The sequence below is a fragment of the Channa argus genome, chromosome 20 (genome assembly GCF_033026475.1).
Source record: "Channa argus isolate prfri chromosome 20, Channa argus male v1.0, whole genome shotgun sequence".
Classification (NCBI taxonomy): domain Eukaryota; kingdom Metazoa; phylum Chordata; class Actinopteri; order Anabantiformes; family Channidae; genus Channa; species Channa argus.
Genome location: NC_090216.1, coordinates 15,075,535 through 15,090,109, shown reverse-complemented (window position 1 = coordinate 15,090,109; position 14,575 = coordinate 15,075,535). Strand labels below are relative to the sequence as shown.

Genomic DNA, 14,575 nt, shown 5'->3' with positions numbered 1-14,575 from the left:
ATATCTAAGCTACTCACAATCTTTCTTTCTATTCAGTATGAATGTACCAGAAAATAACTCTTTCAAAACATTTAGACCAAACTGCATATAAAATACCAATTATGTCAAGTCTCTTATACTTATTTAGTTGTTGCTTACATGCCAGAACACTTCCAAATGTACCGTATGTCTCAGACTGAAAGTAAAAAAAATTTTTAAATGCAACTTAGTGAATATTTATTAAGCAATCAGGTTGAAATCTGATGCGTCATGTGTGATGAGGGGAAATATCTAAACTGTGTGTGAACGTAACCACAATGCTTTAGTAACATTCTACCAATCATGCTGTTAGGCCTGATGGGAGTGTCAGCAAAGGGGGTGCGAGAATAGTTTTAGGGTCATTTTTTTTTTCATGGCTGACATGTGCTCTGGGGTTGCTGACCAACTTGATGGCTCTACATACAACAATGCAACAATGCCCTGTTTGTTGCTGCGGAAAAACAAACGCTAACAGAGGCATCTCTGTACTTCAACGCGATAACTATACCTGCCTGGTCAGTGACAACTGTCAGGCAGAACGGCTTGTGCAAAGACCATCTGTAATGTAATTAGACTTTAGTTTTAATCTCTCAATAAGTCATTGTCTGTGCAGTGATGGTGTTGCACTAATGCTGTGAACTTAAAAAGGCCATACTGTAACATACTTAATAAATTTGTTTTGCTTAGTCACAAAGGAAAATATGAAAATGTGCTAATTCATCTGAATTAATTGTTAGTCCTGATTTAGTCAGTCGTGATTTAGTATTTCACTGAGAGACATCCTGACTTATTTTCTAATATGGGGGTCAAATACATTTCATCCTACATCTTCTATAATGCACCTGATAATGTATAAGGTTTGTTCAAAGAAACCTGCTAAAACCTTTATCTGGTGACATTACAATGAGGGTTATGTTCTCAGCCTCATTTAAGCTCCTCCAGAGCCACAGTAAATAATGCACTCAATGTGTACGCTCAAGTATTAGAGACAAAGTTGTGTCAGCTCTTGTCTAAAATCAGTGAAGTGGCTCTTTTTACTCACGCACACAAAATAACTCCCTGTAATGGGAACAGGTTTAGTGCTGCTAGATTTAATAAGAATCAACCGCCAAAGTTACATTTTTTAACCTCACCGTTGTGTTTCACTGCTCCATATATCCAACCATAATGGCTCTCACCAATCTCAACAACTACAGAAGTTGTTCTGTCTTCTGGCAAACAGGCTCAGTCGAAACCTTCTGTATGCTGGTGAAGGAAGTCAGACATCGGTGAACAAATTTGAAAAATATTTTCTTTCAAAGCTACTGGACCACATTGAGAAGAAAGGGTGAGCGAACACTGGATTTACATTCATCAGGTGGTTCAAAAAGCAGCCCTAAGCACCTTCCCTGACAATATCTGGGTTGTGATGCTGCCCCTATGCATTTAATGATCCAAAAGCACTCATTAATAGAGCTTCACATACCATAACTTTGCATTGTAATGTTTATGTCCCTGTACAATGCCACATGATTGCAAAGCTATGACTTGTACACTAGGGAAACAGTCCTGTCTATGTGAGCTACAATAATCGTATTGTATGGGTATTTCCTTTTGCCCAAATGCACCAACACACACCTGTCAGCACTCACACACCAAAATTCCTTGACTGAATTACAAAATCAATAAAACAAGGCAGCAGAATTAGCTTGGACTGATCTAAAAAAATACAGAAGGCTTACTCTAGCAGAACCAACAAGTGTCTTTCAGGACTTGAGTAGCTTTCTTTCATCTTGTAGAAGGCACACAAACTACCACGAAAAGTATAGTAATTATGTTCAAATGTGCAAAAAAGCTCCGTTTACATTATATCCCCATTAAAAGGAAAATAATGACATGAAAAAGAAGGGTTCCAGATCACTCGTTCCCGTCCCCTTCCCCTTCAAACCTCCACCTCCTGTTTTTGTGGAGGACAGCAAAAACTGCTGAGTCCATGGGCATTCTAGTAAAAATGTGCTTTAGAACCAACACAAACACCTCTGCTCTGCATTTCTTCCATTGGCACTTAATTAGCATTAGTGCAGGCAAGAGGTCAGAGGCCAAGTCTTTGCACGTGCACCGTGATGTTGTTGATAAGACTGCACACCAGCACAATAGATTCTGCATTTATCACAGATAATTCAAGATAAAGATCTCCAGAGTTAATGGTGTGACTGGATTCACTTTAACATCTCAGCACACCCAAAAAAATACAATGACATATGAAAGAAAGCAGCACTGTACCTCCACAGTTTGATTGTATTTGAAAATTATTAGTGTTCTCGAAAAAATATAAGTTATTCAGCAATAGGGAGCATTTGTGGTCCTCTAGGCGTGTCAGTCACCCTGTACATCATTTTCCTCGAGGGTCTCAGCTATTCAGACGGAGGCGAGAAAACAGTGGTGTTGGGTGACACCTCGGGGGACAGAAGGGCCTGCGGGTTGACAATGACTTGGATGACAAAGTCCTTCTGGATCTTAGTGTCTTGCAGTCGTGTCTTATCTGTAAGCAGTTTGCCAGAGAAGAACCACCGCTGGTGGGCAGCGTCGATATCCTCCTGGCCCTGCAGCTGCTTCTTAAGCTGGCCTATGGTATCAGCCATGCTGGCATTGAGACGCAGGTCTTTACCTGTGGACAGACGTACCTACAGAGAAATAGTGAATGTAGGAATGATCAAAAAAGTCCTGCACGGAAACCTTCAAGAATAAACCAGGAAGGTAACTATCAGTGCTTTTATAAGCTGGAAATTGCTTAAAGATATATTTCACTTTTGTCCCTTATGCACAAAATCTTAGACACAGCTTAAGTTGGGGTTTTAGTCGATTCTGAGGTTATTATTTCAACTATATTAAGTCAGAAGCTTTGACTGAATAAAACCCATACTAATACCAGCTGGTTCCAATTTGAGTCACATTTGAAATGTGGATTCTATGGATTCTGGGTAATGATTGCATGTTAAATTAAGGCATTAAAACCTACGATACTGAAATCAGAAAGAAACTTATTATGGTACTTTGAGCTGGAATTCCTTCTTGGGTGCCACAGGGGGTTCAGGGCTGTCACTAGGGTCGTCGTCGCTGCGCTCTGAGATGAGGTTAATGGGAGGAGCCAGGCAGTAGACAGGCAGCTGGTAGCGATTTCCAAGTTCATCGTAACACTCTGTGAGAGTACCTGTGGAAGGGTTGTCACGAAGACAAATTAACGTGTAAATGTATGTAAACCCTAAATAAACCAGTTACTTAAAGATTGATATTTATTTATTTTAAACATATGTTTCAGATATGAGTAAGAAAGGTAGATACTTTATGTCCTCACCATGTGGCAGTGTGATGCTTGCTCCATCCACTATAGCCTGAGCTAGCTCATGATCATTACACTCCAGGGCCACAGCGGCGGCCTTCAGGGCATCCCAGATCTCCTTACGACCGTCAAAAGCTGGTGCCGTGTCCCAGAACTCATCTCTCTTGCTCCGCAACTGACCCTCTGTCATTGGGTAGTCACTCTTCCATTTCGGGCGATCTTTCTTCAGTGGTTCATTACGTCCTGTAATGGAAAAGAAAGAAGCTTGGAATGAGGATGGGGGTTCAGTGTCTTGCCCTTCGACAGTTCAACGTGGGGTTGGGAAGGGCGGGACGCGTAGGCAGCCACTCTACCATCTGATTGGAGCATTCCAAATATGTTTTTACTTACCAGTGGCTAGTTGTTTTAAAAAGATATTTTATCCAAAATTCCCATTAAATTGATGCCAGTTAATGCAGTACAACAGATAAAAACCAAGGTAAGCCACAAAGACATAAGACATACAAACATACTTGCTGTTAGTTTTCGGATTTGCACAACAGTGGATGAAGGAAATTGGACAAGAACAACTGACGTTATCGTTTGATAAAAAGCTTGGAAATAATGGTGTGGATGCTAAATGTATACTCTAAAAATCGGGTATCATTTACATAAGCAAGTCTATATGTGAGCTCAATGAAGCTAACAAATACTTGTAAGTATGTTACTAATAAAAAATGAAAGTGGTTTCGAAAGTCACACAATAAGTAAATGTGGATCACCTCAGTAGAGTAAATGCGTTTGTGTAGTATAAATACACCTGTGTCTGGTAGGTCCACTTACTGTTAAATCACTATTCATGCAACAATTACACCATAAAGACAAAAGACCACTCAAACAATTTTGCAAAGGGGTTAGTGAAAAGCACAAGTCAGAATGGATTGAAATACAGTTAAATCCATCAGTAAAATTAGATGGAATGTGGCAGAGGTATAACTGCCTAGACCAAGCCATCCTAAAAACTGGGGGTCTGTACAAGACAAGTGAGGGAAGCCACCAAGACACCCACAACTCCTCTGAAAGAGTTACAAGCTTCCGTGGCAGAGATAAGAAACTGCACAGACAAACACTGTTGCCTGGGTGCTTCACCAGTCCATGTTTTATGGGAGAGGCAGCAGAGAGGAAAACTTGATGCAGTCTACAAAAGAACTGGGAGAAGATTTGTTTTCCAGCAAGACAACAAGGGTAATGTTTGGGAGTGACCAAGTCAGAGCCCAGACCTCAATTAATCTGAGAATTTCTAGCTGGACTTGGAAAAGGTTGGATTCATTATTCCTGTGCAACCTGACAGAGCAGAGAGAAACTGCAGCGTCCAGATGTTCATAGCTTACTGAGACCTATCCCCACAGACTTAATGATGTAATTCCTGCCATATGTGCTAAAAAGAAATACACACTGGAAGAAGGTGAATAACTATCCAATTACATCATTTCATTTTTGATTAAGAGTTTTTAGAAATCCTTCACTTTGACATAAAACAAGGTTATTTTTACATTTTTCTCAAAAAAGCTCAATTACATTGACCAATATTTAAGAGTAAAAATAAATATACAGGTAAGTATACAGGTAAGCTCTGTAAATACTTTTTGTTTGATTTTAATTTGGTGCAAATATGATATTTGTGATTTAGATAACATATATTTCAAAGTAAAACATACAAACCTTCTGGCAATCAAGTAGCCATCATTGAGGGAATATATATTTCAATATGGGCACAAACTTATATTTCTGTAACATAAACTGCAGTAAAATCTGCCCTCCTGAGTTTTCATGCAAAAAAAAATAAAAAGCATGTTTACAAATGGATTGTGTATATCTGACAAACACATCGAATGCACTGGAGACCTACTCTCATAAACAATTCTTCATAGTGTTACTGGTATTCAAAAACGAAAGTACTTTAGATTTATTAGATTAGAAAGTAGATTAGATTTAGTATGGTTTCATTTGCTATCTATATTAAATCTTTTTGCTTTTCACATTTAGAATGACTGTGTGGAAGGTGAGAAAATAGTAAAATTGTTTAATAAACTTGATGTTTGCATAAAATTCATGCCTTGCGCTTTTCTTTTTTCTTTTTTAACAGGCATAAACAAAGCTAGGAGCAGGGAGAAATACTAGCTGTCACCAGAGAGACAGCAACACACCCCACTACGTCGTATAAATCTAAAATTAGAAGGTCATCCAGAGTTTGCAATATGCATTTAGCATGTGTAGCCTGGATGTGTCTATGTAATTTTATCTGTGTTTCCCACCATTCAATATTAACAGAAAACAAACCTAGACAGGCTAGATCAGATGAGCACTTATTTAAGTCTCTCTCTCTCTCTCTCTCTCTCTCTCTCTCTCTCTCTCTCTCTCTCTCTCTCTCTCTCTCTCTCTCTCTCTCTCTCTCTCTCTCTCTCTCTCTCTCTCTCTCTCTCTCTCTCTCTCTCTCTCTCTCTCTCTCTCTCTCTCTCTCTCTCTCTCTCTCTCTCTCTCTCTCTCTCTCTCAACCATGTCTTACTGCTGATGTAATATTTCCTTTAACAGAACAAAGTGCAGCGATGAGAAATGAAGAAGAGTATAGAGGAGACAGCACACATTCAAGGGGTTGACTTTCTTACAAATTATTTATAGTGTGGGTGCTTTAGGGGGAGTAATTTGGAGTGCATGGGTGGTGTAAGATTAGCACTTTGAGCCCAGTGAATCGCAAGTAAAGCAAATGCGGCTTTCTGAATACCACTCCACAGAATAGTTGTAGAGATATGCTATGAATTTAAGAGATGTTCTCCAAACTATTTTCTGATTTCTGGTAGTCAACCTGCTTCTAGTTCATTTCTTTTCGAATTTATTTCCCCAGTGACACCACTAATTGTTGAATTAGATCTGGATGACACTTTCAGGGTGTTCATGTCATCAACAGCATCGAATTCAGTACTACTCAAAACACGTTGTTTTGTATCGCTTACAATATGTACTTTTGTACCAGCAGCATGGTGGGGGATTGGTTAGCACAGCTGCATCATAGCTAAAAGGTCCCCCGTGTGTAGTCTGCATGTTCTCCCCATAGTTACGTGGGTTTCAATTAGGTACTCAAGTTTCCTCCCACAGTCCAGAGAAATGTTTGTTAGGTTAATTGGTGGCTAACAATTGCCCATAGGTGTAAATGTGAGTGTGAATGGTTGCCTATAGGTCTCTCTGTGTTAGCCCTGAGTTAGACTAGAACCCTATACCCTGCCTCTCTCTCAGTGACAGTTGGGATAGGCTCCAGCATCTCGCAACCCTAAAAAATATAAGCAGTAAAGATATTAGATGGATGGATGGAACTTTTATACTTCAACATGAATAAAAAAAAATTGAACTGGTACTTTCTACTTGTAGTGGAACATGTTCTCCAGGTTACAGTTCAGGTTATGCAATAGAAAACCCACGTTTAGTGACCCCCCATATCTTAAAGAAGGGCTGACTGAAAACTATTCTGAGAGTTATCTCTCAGTAACACATTCAGTCCATATAGTATCTACAGGGAGTTTTTTTCTAAAGTGTTTCTATGCTGTACATTCCACTAGAGCAGACATGAGAAAGCTAACAGCTTTGAAGTTTGACAAATCACATTAAGCATTTCATGTCTTACTGTAGTTCGCTTCAGACTTGTATAATCTCTGTACTGTCTGTGTTTTCTTTTATAAAGTGTGCCCTCCTGAAGTCAAAATTTCTCGCAAAAGGTAAAAAGTGACCCTAACGCTCAACACTCAAAACTATCTGCCAAAAATCTATATTCAATAGAAAAATAATGGACAACCTGCACCTTAATTATAGGCCCCGTGGCAGAAATACGGTTTAAAAGGGTAACTTTTTATTGAAGTAAGTTTGGCGTGGTGGATAATTTGTATGAACAGTGGACGTAAGGACTTGATTCAGTGAATGCGCCTGTTGTATCAACACTGTCACTGTAGCACAGGAAAGTTTAATTCTGCTTTGCACAAAATGTAGACGCAAAATTATGTCAAGTTTGTCACATTTATGAATGCAAGTAAAATGCATCATAAACAAGGGACAGGCATCATATAATGCTGCCTCTCAATTTTGTATATCAGGTAACGACACACCCCACAGCCATGTGGGGTTATAAATAATCTTAGGAGGTTGTTACAAGTTTACTTGAATCTGGGAATCTGTTACTTTGGCCCTGTAAAAACATTTAACAGCTACTCACATTCCCCTGACATGAGGCAAGTAATGAATGTTTGGTGTTCTCTGTGTTCTCTTAAATACCAGACAGCAGTGAACATGCACTAAAGAATGAGAGAGGCTAGGGAGGAGGTCCATTGGACACAGACACAATCTATGTGTGACTGCAGACACAACCACAGACACACAGGGTCATCTTTGTGGCTGGATATCTTCTCACCACAATGGTGTACTACGCTTCCTTGAACTATGGATACAGTGACTTTTGTAAACACTGGGTAGTTCTGAGGCAAATATAATCCTTTCCCTCATCGTTTTCTTCTGACAAGACTGAACAAATTATTTATGATAAAACATGCATCTGTTTTAAGGCATGTGGTTTTGTTGATTTCTGAGAATTCCTTTGAGATCAGCTACATTTATTACTAATGATTCAGATTACAAATGCTAGAAAAATCTAACTTCTGATGTGAACGTTGTTTAACGTAAAACGTGACTGCAACAATTACCTAATAAAGTACATTATCATACAAAAATACCACACTTTTGCCATTTATGTCACGCTGCTTTTTATATCCTTTTGAACTAAATGTCTTTTGTATTTTAGACATTTGATGATGTCTCTGAGCACTCCAGGAAACTGGAATGGGTCACCGTTTTCTGGACTTTTCTGCTCAGATTAGTGTGTTCTTGCCTCTCAATCAGCCTCTGTGTATTTGTAGAAAAACGGCGAGATAGAAAAGAGATTGGCTTCTAAAATATAAAATAGTGAAACTGTCTATTCCACATGGGGAGCAAATGCATGGTTTCTTTTGCTCAACAAACAGTCCTAAATGTAATGATATAAAGTTTACTATCGTGGAATACAAGGGATAATAAAAAATATTCACATTTCAAAAACTGTCAGACACAGTTTATATGATGTAGAACACTGCTTTGTTCTACCAGTGTATTCCAGCCATGAGGATGCCAACTGGTGTTTTTTCTTCTGATAGATGTGACTCATACACCAAATCTGACTTCCATGCTGGATCGGTCGGGGCCTGGGTTAACAGTGCCCCCCCACCGGTGCTGTTGACCTACATGGTGCCAGGAGTGTGATGGGAAGATGGAAGGAGAACTTTGAAGACTTGATAATTGGGGAAAATGAAAGAGAACAAAGAGTACAAGAGGTGACCATGTAGCAAAGATTAGTAAGAGTGAAGTGAGGAGGACATTGAAGAGGATGAACAGTGGAAAGGCAGTTGGACCTGATGATATACCTGTGGAGGTATGGAAGTGTCTAGGTGAGGTGGCAGTAGAGTTTCTGACTAGCTTAACAAGATCTTGGAGAGTGAGAGGATGCAGAGGACTGGAGGAGAAGTGTACTGGTGCCCATTTTTAAGAACAAGGGAGATGTGCAGAGCTGTGACAACTACAGAGGAATAAAGCTGATGAGCCAAACAATGAAGTTGTGGGAAAGAGTAGTGGAAGCTCGGCTAAGGGCAGAGTTGAACATTTGTGAACAGCAAGATGGTTTCATGCCTAGAAAGAGTCCAACAGATGCAGTATTTGCTTTGAGGATGCTGATGGAGAAGTACAGAGAAGGTCAGAGGGAGTTGCATTGTGTCTTTGTAGATTTAGAGAAAGAGTATGACAGGGTGCAGAGAGAGGAGCTGTGGTATTGTATGAGGACGTCTGGAGCGGCAGAGAAGTATGTTAGAGTGGTGCAGGACATGTATGAGAGCTGTAAGCTGTGGTGAGGTGAGCTGTAGGTGTGACAGAGGAGTTCAAGGTGGAGGTGGGTCTGCATCAAGGATCAGCTCTGAGCCCCTTTTTGTTAACTCTGGTGATGGACAGGCTGACAGATGAGGTTACACAGGAATGTCTGTGGAATATGTTGTTTGCAGATGACATTGTGATTTGTAGTGAGAGCAGGGAGCAGGTGGAGGAAATTCTAGAGAGGTGGAGGTCTGCTCTGGAAAGTAGACCAATGACGTTTAGGCGCAGTAAGACAGAATACATGTGTTTGAATGAGAGGGACCCAGGTGGAACGGTGAGGTTACAGGGAGCAGAGGTGAAGAAGGTGCAGGACTTTAAGTATTTAGGGTCAACGGTTCAGAGCAACAGAGAGTGTGGAAAAGAGGTGAAGAGGCGAGTGCAAGCAGGTTGGAACGGGTGGAGAAAAGTGTCAGATGTGTTGTGTTATAAAAGAGTATCAGCAAGAATGAAAGGAAAGGTGTTCAAGACGGTGGTGAGACCAGAGATGTTGTTCGGCTTAGAGACAGTGGCAGGAGAAAAGACAGGAGGCAGAGCTTGAGGTAGCAGAGCTTAAGATGTTGAGGTTCTCTTTGGGAGGGACGGGGATGGACAGGATCAGGAATGAGGACATCAGAGGGACAGCTCATGTTAGATGTGTTAGAGATAAAGTCAGAGAGGCCAGATTGAGGTGGTTTGGACATGTTCAGAGGAGAAACTGTGAATATATCGGTAGAAGGATGCTGAGGTTGGAGCTGCCAGGCAGGAGCTCTAGAGGAAGAACAAAGAGGGGATTTATGGATGTAGTGAGAGAGGACATTGAAGGTAGTTGGCGTGAGAGAAGAGGATGCAGAGGACAGGGTTAGATGGAGGCACATGATTCACTGTGAAGACCCCTGAAAGGGAAACAGCAGAAAGGAAAAGATAAAGATGTCACTCATACACAGTTCAACACAAGTCACACAGCCTTTTTATCCAAAGATCTATACTCAAAATTAAAATTATACTACATTTTTCTTGTATTGCATTTGACCTCTTGCTCTCACCTGGCTGCCTTAGGTTGTGTCAAGTAAAGATGTAGACCTGGTAAAGAAGCCAGTCAGTGAGGCAGCAAGACATGACCTGACCTGTTCTTTTCCATTTGAGCATTAAAGTAGGGAATGTCTGATGAAATCAATCAGCTCATTAGCACAAACTACTGCCAAAATAAACCTGGGGAATCTTAGCTGTTATATAGTCTATGTCCAATTTGGCATATAGAAAGAAAATGCAGTTGATTATGAAGGTCACATTCTGTTTTGGAAATCTATAATAGATGCCTGTTCTGGGATATGTCCAAGTTGTTATGGGTTAAAGAAAAAACAAAAACGTCTTTTTCCCTGATACAAAGCTGTTATCATTCTTAAAAGCGTCCTGTCTTTCTGATTTAAACGGCAGACTATTCCTGCTGGAAGAAGACAAACTGCAAAACTTTCCATTAGTAAAAAAAAAAACAAAAGGAACAGAACCTGCATCAAAATGAATAACAGACACTTTCCTAAATTCCTAAACAGTCCCTATAAAGGATACTTTAATGCTCTGGATATTCTCAAAGCGACTATAACTAGAACAAGCTGAAAATTACACCCCAACTAACCTGATTGAGGGAATTTTTACTGGCAAGACAAGTTTGGAAACCCCTACACACATTTGTATTTCTGTGATGATTTGGTGATATTGTATTTTCAAATTTGCATGTTACACTTAACTTCTAGCAATAACTGCCTGAACGCTCTGAAACTGATCATGTGTGTCTTTCAAAAGGTCTTACAACATCTTGATTTACTGCATATAGGTTCATGTATGGGTTTATACTTGGCTCTTCCTTCATCGTTAAAGTGAGCTGTAATTTTCATTGTAAATTAGAACCAAAAATGGTTCTAAAATCGTTAGAAAGTCATCTATACTGGTCTTGAGAAAGGAAGGCTATTCTCTACAAAATAAGGCCAAAAAATTAAAGTTTTCTTTAAAAAGGTCCACCCTATAGTCTTTAGAGATATGCTGCAACCTTACATTGCCTTACTTTTTTTTTTCTTTCTGCGAAAATATCTACGATCATTGGGGAGATATTTGTGGATAAAACAACTGTACGGTACTTGAAGGTCTTACTAATAACATAGGATGAGCCAGACCTGACCTTAAGAGTATAGGGACACACATGTATTTGCTACTCACATTCATTACAGTATGTGTGTTAACAAGAGTCAAAATCACTTTACTTCACTGTGATCTGCACAATGTGCAAGGCATCCTCAATCAGCATGGCTACTACTCCATACTGAAGAGGGCTGCAATTCCATCTGGGCAATAACTGATTGTTGACAACTTCTTTTTGTAGCAAAACAATGACCCCCCCAAGGATTCTTCCCAGTTGTGTAAGAATTGTCTTGAGAAGAAAGTAGCTGCTGGAATACACTTAATGATGGCTTGGCCATTCATTGTACTGATTAAGTAAAATAACATTATTTATATTAAGTTTGCTGCTGGAGTATTTGGGAGACTTTTTCCTTCCTAGCAGAGTTTATAACAGACATAAGAGACAGGTATATAAAGCCTATAATTGTTCCATGAACAGAAAGCATTTCATCAGTCACCCCATCTATCACTAAAAGGTAATTCTAAAACCAACAACAAAAGAAAAGACTTTATTGTCTAGGGGTTGAAACTATGCCGAACTTTTTTGTTGCCTGTGTCACTGTTAAGTCTGGTTGTAAATCCAGATTCCATCCATCACTATTGAAGACATGTGTAATACAACAAAACATGTCACCAGTGTTTACCTTTAGAGGAATGCTATTTTCCGGGAAAGTAATAAACGAGAACGCAAGTCCCTGATGTGAATAACTGGTATATAAGCACCTTCTGGAATTAATGTAACCTCTGGTGCTTTGCTGGCAGTTACAGTAACCACAATGTCCTGCTTGGTCTCTGATGATACACGATGTTAACAGGACTAACTTAATATCACTCTAAATGACAGCAGCTGGGGCAGCAAGCTTACTGTTGTGGGATGAGAGTAAGGATTGAAATTGTTGGGTTTCCACTTTGTTTGTAGGTGCAATGTCAGGCAAATGTAGGTGTGGTGTAGGAGAATTTGGCTGTAATCAATGTTAGGTGTGGCTCTGGGATGACAGATGAGTCGGCTAGGTGCTCAATTTAAATCGCATGAGGAAGCTCGATCGCGTTCTGCGCGCTGGTAAAATACGAAAATAACTTTCTCTAAGAAAAGACAACTTACTGGTTTATTGTCTTTTGGAGGAAAATACAACATATTTATTTACTGTGAATAGTGGAGAATTCATTTACTCACAGTAATTATATCCTAATCTTTATTGTTATAATCACCTTTACTACTACTACAATATTATTATTAATTACAACTTCTGTCTTCCGTACCTTGTTTGGTGCCAAACTGCTTCGGCATACTCTCACCAAGGAACATCATCAATGACATCACATAATTGCCTTTGAAGTTTTGAAGTCTAACTGACTTTGAGATTTGCTTAACCATAAGGAAGCAAACATTTTATTTCAGCGATTTCAGCAAAAGCTAAATTTAAAGCTATTCCAGCAAAAACTATTTTAGCTTTGCTTTGGAAAATTCTTTTGGCGCCCAAGCACTCACAGTCCTTTTTTTTTTTTTTTTTTTGTAAATGCTTTTTCTAGTTAGGAGACAGTTCCGCCAATCTGACAGTATATATAAAATTCAGTTTTTTATAAGATATGTGTGTCACATTATGAATGCAAATGTCTTCTTTGCCAAACAGAAAGATCACCCAAAGGGATGCCTCAAATTTGTTTTATTTTCTTTGGTTGCATGACTATGCCTTGATAGTAATTTTCTTTTCTGTTTACCAGCAGTTAAGAGATTTCCCTCAAAAAAACAAAGGTTAACACGGAGGTGAAATCCAATCTCAAAGGGGTTATTTGAGATGCGTTTAGGTTACAGTCTGATGCAGGATTGTAATGCAGGAATGGGTAATGCCTCTGTTGTTTTAGCACAGTGGGTGCACTGTAAAATGCATAAGGTATCACACCAACCAGCCACAACAGTAAACAGACCTGGTGGGGGTTTTTTTGGTGTTGGGTGGGGTTGATCTGTGTAAAGTTAATATAAATGCTATTGAGAAAGACCAGACAACTGTCATGTGGAAAACTCTTTTGCAAAATATCATATAATAATACTTGGGATAAAGGTGCATTAGATGAAAGAAAGAAGAACAGTTTTAACTTTTTACCAGTTAGTTAAGCACCGTACACATTGATGTACCCATCCACCCACTGTCTTACCTCCTCGTCCACCATTCCGCGATGAGCCTCGGCTCTGAGTGTCCTCCCAGCCTTGCAAGTATCTCCCTACACAGCCTCCCATGATTAGCAGGCAGCTGATCGTTTCCACGCGTCTCACTAGCTGATCAGGGGGTCCATTACGGAAGAGAAAGACGAACTAGATCCAACGAGGTGGAGGAGGAGAGGTGCCAGTTCCAGCGTTGCTAGCCTGATAGTTAATCCGTAACAGCAAAGAGGGAGTCGCTTGTATGTTAAATAGCACTGAGTTGATCTATAAGTTACCTGTTGGGTTGTTGTGGGTTTTCACTCTTTGTGTATCCGTGTCGTGCAGTTAAAAGTTTGACCCTAACGCTACAACACTCAACGCTCGTGACCCACACTAACTCACACTAATAGTTAGATTGTAACCCGCTGCAACATCTGCCAAATTTCTATCAGTTTAACCATATCTCCTTCATCGTGTAAGTTACCTAACGTTCTAACTTTCTTGCCAACTTGGGTAAATGTAAATATTGACGCCAGCAGTCCTAACAGCTCGTAGCTTACTTGCTAAATAGCTAACGTTAACAGGGCCAGCGAGCTAGCTAACACCACCAAAACATCAGTAAACACAAACTTCTCCACACACCCATTGGGGCCATTTCTCTGTGAGTTACTACAGATGTGGTATGTAGTTACAGTTTTCCGCAGCTTTCGATGTACCACTTTACAACTCTGTCGCTGTCTCCACAGTCCTCTCTTTAAACCCCTCAGTCGTTAACGTTACTTCCCTCTACACTGGTAGAACGACTGGCGACAGAGCGAGTGCCACCGAACTTTCTTACGCTTGCGTATATCTACGCAGGGAAATGTTGGGTTCGCTTACGTCAGGACGACAAGCATATAAGCTTGGAGATGATAAGAAATATATTCAACCCTGGCCGAGGTTCAACATAGTTATTACACAGACGACTTTGTTTA

The 14,575-nt window shown here is 39.9% G+C and overlaps 1 protein-coding gene across 2 annotated transcripts; it reads right to left on the bottom strand.

The window, feature by feature from the left end:
• Positions 1 to 399: 399 nt before the first annotated feature.
• ubtd1b (ubiquitin domain containing 1b) lies at positions 400 to 14,427 on the bottom strand. 2 transcript variants are annotated; one of them, XM_067488335.1, is made up of 4 exons: positions 13,616 to 14,427; positions 3,353 to 3,580; positions 3,051 to 3,208; positions 400 to 2,681 (listed from the first exon to the last, which is right to left on the bottom strand). In XM_067488335.1, exons 1-4 carry the CDS (start codon positions 13,695 to 13,697, stop codon positions 2,412 to 2,414), a joined length of 738 nt encoding a protein of 245 aa, XP_067344436.1. In that variant the 5' UTR covers positions 13,698 to 14,427; the 3' UTR covers positions 400 to 2,411. The 2 variants fall into 2 exon arrangements, with proteins under 2 accessions (XP_067344436.1, XP_067344437.1); XM_067488336.1 differs by lacking the exon at positions 13,616 to 14,427 and adding an exon at positions 8,440 to 10,169.
• Between the last annotated feature and the right edge of the window lie 148 nt (positions 14,428 to 14,575).